The sequence below is a fragment of the Danio rerio genome, chromosome 10 (assembly GCF_049306965.1).
Source record: "Danio rerio strain Tuebingen ecotype United States chromosome 10, GRCz12tu, whole genome shotgun sequence".
NCBI lineage: Eukaryota > Metazoa > Chordata > Actinopteri > Cypriniformes > Danionidae > Danio > Danio rerio.
The window spans coordinates 44,382,501-44,390,000 of record NC_133185.1 but is presented as its reverse complement, the minus strand read 5'-3'; the positions used below and the strand labels follow the sequence as shown (position 1 = coordinate 44,390,000).

The 7,500-nt window shown below is 35.9% G+C and overlaps 2 protein-coding genes across 10 annotated transcripts in view; one reads left to right on the top strand and one right to left on the bottom strand.

The window, feature by feature from the left end:
* Positions 1-2,684, bottom strand: part of ei24 (EI24 autophagy associated transmembrane protein) — a 13,439-nt gene extending 10,755 nt beyond the window's left edge. Inside the window, 1 exon segment of the mRNA NM_001017898.1 lies at positions 2,570-2,684. The gene's annotated coding sequence lies outside the window, so the exon portion shown is untranslated.
* A 41-nt stretch (positions 2,685-2,725) lies between these two features.
* LOC100332851 (beta-galactosidase-1-like protein 2) overlaps positions 2,726-7,500 on the top strand; it is a 33,757-nt gene continuing 28,982 nt past the window's right edge. For all 9 annotated transcript variants that reach the window (XR_012386528.1, XR_012386525.1, XR_012386524.1 and 6 more), the window contains exons 1-3: positions 2,726-2,968; positions 7,061-7,246; positions 7,318-7,386. Coding sequence is in view for 2 of the 9 variants with exons in the window: in XM_073915117.1 (XP_073771218.1) it covers positions 2,877-2,968; positions 7,061-7,246; positions 7,318-7,386 (347 nt within the window). In the remaining 7 variants the exon portion in view is untranslated. The remainder of the gene's footprint in view (positions 2,969-7,060; positions 7,247-7,317; positions 7,387-7,500) is intronic.

Below are 7,500 nucleotides of genomic sequence, written 5' to 3'. Positions count from 1 at the left end.
TGACATTTTAGAAAGCCTGACAACCCCTTTTTAACTCTTGTGATGGAAATGGACACACAACATGAGAAAAAAATGAACTAGTTTTCATGTCATGTTTTCATCTTTTGTTTTCTCTATGGACATTTAATTTTATACTCTTCCTAGATCTGGTATTCTGGGAAATCTGGTGTTCTTTAAGCACCAACACCAGCAGCAATCCCAAAAGCCTACATAGGATTGTGCGAGCTGCTGGATGCGTAGTAGGAGGTGAGCTTCCCTCCTACCAGGACATCTACACCAGACGATGCATGAGGAAAGCCAAGAGAATCATCAGCGACTACAGCCATCCAAGCCATAGACTTTTCTCTCAGCTACCCTCAAGCAGACGGTTCCGCAGCATCCGGTCACGCACTAGCCGACTGAAGGAAAGCTTCTCCCCTCAGACTATCAGGCTGATGAACACTTAACACACCAAACACAGACTCTTCCATACCCCTCACTGCACACCATCGGTATATAGCATGCACTGCACTTAAAAAAATCCATACTTGAAACAATACTGCATACAACTAGGGGTACACCTTTGCATCGTACACATCACTGTCAATTTTACATTGTTCTTTTTTATTGTTTGTTTTTTTTAAGGAGTATGCTGTTGTATTTTTTTTTTTTTTGCACTGTCGTTGTATTTGCACTGTGTGTATTTTGCACCAGGTCTAGAAAATATGATCATATAACCCCAATTTTATCCTCCTTACACTGGCTGCCTGTTAAGTTTCGTATTGAATTTAAAATATTACTTCTCACCTATAAAGCTCTAAATAATCTAGCTCCTGTTTATCTAACCAACCTTCTGTCTCGCTACGAACCAACTCGCTCCTTAAGATCTCAAAATTCAGGGCTTCTGGTAGTACCTAGAATAGCAAAATCAAGTAAAGGAGGTCGAGCCTTCTCTTTCATGGCTCCTACACTCTGGAATAGCCTTCCTGATAACGTCCGAGGCTCAGACACACTCTCCCAGTTCAAAACTAGATTAAAGACCTATCTGTTTAGTAAAGCATACACTCAATGCATCACCTAGCGGGTTTCCACACAGGCTTCTGCATCTTGCTTATACACTATGAACAGCAGCTACGCTAATTATTCTCTTTATTCTCTATTTTCACCTGGGGATACTCATCCCGAGGTCCTCAGATTAGGCGGAGTCACTGATTGGATCCAAGACCAGCGACGTGATGATCCCAAGGATTACATATCCGGGACCAGGCCATATCCTAAGCTGCTGCTGCGCTGATGGTCGTGGGGAGTGGAGAACATGTGTCTGATTCCAGCGACGCTCCAGGGACAGACGAGTCTTCATTGAGGCCATCTTCCAGCATAAACCACGGCGAATGAAGTTCTGCACAAGACTTTTGGCCAGCGGAGAAATTAAAATGGTCGCGCCCAACTGAGTCTGGTTCTCTCAAGGTTTTTTTTTCTTCTCCCATCAGGTGAAGTTTTTTTTCCCTCTCCGCTGTCGCCACTGCCTCGCATGGTTCAGGATTGGTAGAGCTACGCATCGATGAATTGGCTCTTCAGTGTTTGAACTCTCAGTAATGATTAAATCACACTGAACTGAGCTAAACTGAACTGAACTGAACTTAAACACTAAAACCTGAACCACACTGTTCCAGTTACTGAACCACACTGTTCCAGTTACTATGACCATTTATGTGAAGCTGCTTTGACACAATCTACATTGTAAAAGCGCTATACAAATAAAGCTGAATTGAATTGAAACTGTCATTTTATTTTCACTATCTGTATTTTACACTGTCGTTGCATTTACACTATCTGTATTCTGTACTGTCTGGAGCCAGCACCTAAGCTTTTCACTCATCATAGCACACGTGCTGCTGATGATCTGACAATAAAAGTGATTTGATTTGATTTTGTTTGCATAATGTGGAAAAAAAAGAGAAAAACCCTGAAAAAAAAAAAAAAAAAAAACTTGCAATGTTGTAAAAAAAGTCATGCCAGAAAAGCAAATTGGACTGAACTAAACTGAGATGCTGTAGATCTTCATCTACACTGCCCCATGCCATTTATTATTTAAGTGTTGTCTTATTATGACATATTGATAAAATATTGTCACATATTGATAAAAAAACATTCATCTTGAATTTAAAGCATTAAAATCCAGTGTATTATCATAATTAATAATAATTTCATAAAAGGATGACACCAGACATTCATGTTGAAAACATCCCCTAACAGAGTCCTCTATGAGCAAGGTCAAGGGTCACACTCAAAAATGAACAAACATGTTTCTGACCAGAACTAAAGCCTGCTACAAACAAAATCATTCAATTTAAAACCAAAAAACCTGCAAGATATTGTAATCCGATTCAGATTTAAATTTAGTTTCTACGAAAGCGCTGTCACGAAGCTGTTTGATGGAGCAGATTTTTAGTAAACAACAAAACCAACAGCATTAGCCAGCAGATCATTAGCTGATTAGCTAACTGCAACAAACACAACAATAACATGCCATTATAACACACACATAACCATAGAAAACTTGTCTGCATGTCAATCCAGCATATCGTACCTCATGTGCCTATTTTAGGCTAAAATCTCTCTTCACTTGAAGCCTAGAAGTTCCACTCTGTTTTCTCAAGCTCTCTCAACAAAACAGCATCAGGCCAGTGCAGCTGCGCATGCGCGGCGTCGTTTGACTCATGATGGGATTTGTAGTTTTTCGGTCGAGCTGGCTGACTCAAACTACACCCCTCATACCCAAGCGACCCTATCTGTTTGTTTTCAAGTAACTTGCTGGATAAATGTCGCCGGAAACTTGCGGACTGTTTATTTTGGTTATATCTGTGAGCATTAGTTGCGGTTAAATTGGAAAAAACATGTCTGTGTTCACGATAAGACAAAATCATAAGAGGCGATATGTTATTCTGTTCTTAAGTCTCGCGTGTTTTATCATTTACCGTCACTTCAGGTAAGACAACATTTAGATTATCTTCGAGTTTTTAAAAGATCTTTGATATTCAATCTTTTTATTTTTATTTAGGTACACATTTTTGACATGTATTTGCATAGAATGACAATATTATTAAGTATTTATATTACTGTTTTTGAATGATGTTTGTGTATATTAAATAAGGTGTGTTAAAATGGAAAAATTGAGCTTTTAAGTAATATTTTATCTATCTATCTATCTATCTATCTATCTATCTATCTATCTATCTATCTATCTATCTATCTATCTATCTATCTATCTATCTATCTATCTATCTACCTACCTACCTACCTACCTACTTACCCACCTATCTATCTAGATATCATTTTATTTCCCTTTAGATAGAAATATTTGGCATGTATTTGCGTGGCTAAATTATGTTAGTGTAGGTAAATGTAGCATATTAAAATGGGAAAATTTAGCTTTTGAGTAATATCTATCTATCTATCTATCTATCTATCTATCTATCTATCTATCTATCTATCTATCTATCTATCTATCATACATGATTTTATTAAAATGTAAATTTCTAAGTTGCACATATTTAATTTTGAAGCATTTATTTATCTATTTCATAATAAAAAAAAAAAAATTCTCAGTGGCTTTGCTGCATTTCCCACAACACTATTTACCTTTGCAAAACAGTTAATGCACTTCTCAAATCAAGTAGTACAAACTGCAAAACCTAGATGATAACCTGCAAAAGCGTGTCATTTGCTCAAAATGGATAGTTCATTCCTCATAAGCAAGTATTGATGTCAATGAAAGTGTCAGCGTCATCAAGATGAAAAGTCCTGACACTATTGTTTATGAACAAGATAGTCAAATGACTTTGTCATGTTTTCATTATGGCAGTTTACTCTGTTCATTTTTTCAATGCAAAAAAGTCAGAGTTTGGTGACACGTACTGAAAATGCTTAAGACAGCACTATATACTATTAGCACAGCCATTTGAAAACTACTGTAAAGAGTTAAAATCTTGTACATTTTCTAAGCAGTTTAGTAGTTTTGAAAAGGACTTAAGTTTATTACAATTGATGCTTGTCCAAAAGCATTCACAATTTGTTGAAAAGAACGAGAAACTGCTACTAGGATGTGCACAAATGACTAATTGTTTTGAGAAATGCATTAACTGTTGTGCAAATGTAAATAGTGTAGTGAGAAATGCACCAAAGCGACTGAGAAAAACTGTAATTGCTTTCATACAACTCTCTGCTGTTTCTAACATTATCATTTGCTTCTGTCATGTCAGTCAAAATTAACTAAACTTGTGAATGCTGAATAGTCATTCCATATAAAACAAATAGTCCTCATTTCATTACTTGAGTCATTACATACAAAAATGTTTAACTAGTTGTCAAAATTTGTCAAACTAATTTTATAAAACAAATTTAAATCTTTATTTTCTTGAAAATGTCTTAAAAATTGAACAATTTGATGAATGATTTACAGACCTGTGGCTCAGTTCCAATATGTACTGCAATATTGTGTACAGTTGTGCATCTCTACCTAAAGGGAGTTTATGTTTGTTGTAAATACATTTACATTTACATTTAGTCATTTAGCAGACACTTTTATCCAAAGCGACTTACAAATGAGGACAAGGAAGCAATTTACACAACTATAAGAGCAACAATGAATAAGTGCCATAGGCAAGTTTCAGGTCTGTAAAGTCTAAGAAGGGAAGTATTAGTAGTATTAGTATTTTTTTTTTTTTTGGGTACAGTTAGTGGGATATTCAGAGAGGCAATTGCAGATTAGGAAGTGTAGTGGAGACTAAATAGTTGAGTTTTTAGTCGTTTCTTGAAAATAGCGAGTGACTCTGCTGTTCTGATGCAGTTAGGGAGTTCATCCACCAACTGGGCAGATTGAGCGTGAGCGTTCGCGATAGTGATTTCTTCCCTCTTTGGGATGGAACCACGAGGCGACGTTCATTCACAGAACGCAAGTTTCTGGAGGGCACATAGATCTGCAGAAGTGAGAGCAGATAAGATGGAGCAAGGCCAGAATAAGGGTGTGTTTATTCTTTTGCACAATGCTGTGAGTAAATTAGGATTACAAAGAGCAAATGCAGTAAAAATGTGAAACATACATATTCAGTGTCTTGTACTCAGATAACTCACTCAATGCAGTGATGTCTCACTTTACTGTAGTTTTCAAATGGCTGTGCTAATAGTCTATAGTGCTGTCTTGAGCATTTTCAGCAAGTGTCACCAAAATCAGACTTTTTTTGCATTGAAAAAATGAACAGAGTAAAGTGTCATAATAAAAACATTACTAAGCCATTTGACTATCTTGTTCATAAACAATGGTGTCAGGACTTTTCATTTTGACGATACTGATAGTTTGATTGACATCAATACTTGCTTTTGAGGAATAAACTATCCATTTTGAGCATGTGACGCGCTTTTGCAGGTTATCATCTAGGTTTTGCAGTTTGCACTACTTGTTTTGAGAAATGCATTAACTGTAGTGCAAATGTAAATAGTGTAGTGAGAAATGCACCAAAGCGACTGAGAAAAACTGCAATGCTTGTCCCAAAGCATTCACAATTTGTTAAAAAGAATGAGAAACTGCTACTAGGATGTGCACAAATGACTAATTGTTTTGAGAAATGCATTACCTGTTGTGCAAATGTAAATAGTGTTGTGAGAAATGCACCAAAGTGACTGAGAATAACTGTAACAGTAAATATATATTACAGTTTTTCTTGTTTGCTTTGACCTGGTTAACTAAACTAGGTTCCACTTCATTTTCATTATCACTATCTTAGCAGAGCAGAGGACCGGTCTTGCAAATGTGTAAACCCTTTCTCATTGGGTTGACACATTTTCCTCACCATTTTTCAAAACAGTTAACACGGATGTCATTCAAGCAGTCCAAACTCCATTGTTTTAGCTATGGTAACCAAACAGAAACCATCCATTCCTAACTATTAGACACTACCAAGATCAGTTTGAATTCACTGAAGCAGCAGTTTGACACTCCTTCTCACAAATCTTCAATTAGCAATCAGTCTGCAAACCTTATATAAACGATGGAAGGTCTGTGTAGTTCTGTGCCAGCATGGATGGAGGAGGTCAATAGTGGCTATGTCCTATACTCCCAATAGATTTGACTGTAAATTGGTTTAAATGTGTTTTCTTTAATATTTACAGTATTTCATTACTTTTGTCTGTTTTTACAGTATTTCAGTTTTTAGCCACAGTTTGAAAATTGTCATGAATTCAATATAAATTTAATCAAAGCATTTCTTATTCTGGATCCAATTCTTTGCAAAAAAAGCTAATTTTACAGCCCAAATAGAAAGACAACAAATGGCATTGGCAATAGGCTACAATGACAAGCAATGGTGCTGCACTGACTTCTGCATTTTGTATTTTGTTGTCCATTGTGTAATGATTAATTGAAAGAGCTCATATACTTGTTTGCAAGTTGTGTTGTTTGAAGGTAAAACTAGCTTGTGTTGCATATTTTAAATGTTTTGACACGATATGTGCCTTTTGCAAGCAAAATGTGTCATTTTGACCATGAGTGCTGCTGTTTAGGCCTGTGTGTTTACTGTTTTGTAAATGTGAAGTTTCATTTGACAACTGCATCAAAGCAATCGAAAAAAACTGTAATCTGATGCAATTTTACAGCAGTTTAACTCAGTGGATGTTTACATCCTTAAAATAATTAAGGGTAGCAAATTTAAACAATGCACAAGGGTTAAGAAAAAAATATCTTACCTGTTTTTTATTATTACTTTACATTTTACAAATTCTATGTGTTAATATTGTTGTCATTTTTAAAATCACAAAAATACATTTTAAGTGAAAAAAATAAGTTTTATTATTATTATTATTATTTTAAATGTTATAATAATTAAAATGCTAATGTCTCATTTCAAACTTTTTTAAAAACTGTAAACCATCATTGACTTATTTATGAAATACATTAATTATCAAATACTTTCAATTATTCAACACACATTCATTCATTCATTTACTTTAACTGATTTCATCATTTATTTTTTGCTGATTCCTTTAGTTTTATAGTCTCTGTGTGTTTCTCTTGTTGTGCATCCAGAGGTCCGTCAGGAAAGATAATTATAAGCCGGTCGATGGGTCTGACGGCCAACTCTTCTCAGTTCACTCTTGGAGGAAAGCCATTTCGAATTCTGGGAGGCTCTTTGCACTACTTCCGGCTGCCCAGAGCCTACTGGAGGGATCGGATGGTGAAAATGAAAGCCTGTGGTCTCAACACTGTCACCGTGTAGGTCTGAATGAGCCGCCGGTCAGTGATAAGAGAAGTGTTCAGTGTATAAGACTGTGTATATCTTACAGTGACGTTCCCTGGTCTCTCCATCAGCCGCAGAAAGAAGAATTACACTTCCAAGGAGGTCTAGATTTAGAGTAAGAATCACTCCATCTTCCTTTTCTATCTATCTATCTATCTATCTATCTATCTATCTATCTATCTATCTATCTATCTATCTATCTATCTATCTATCTATCTATCTATCTATC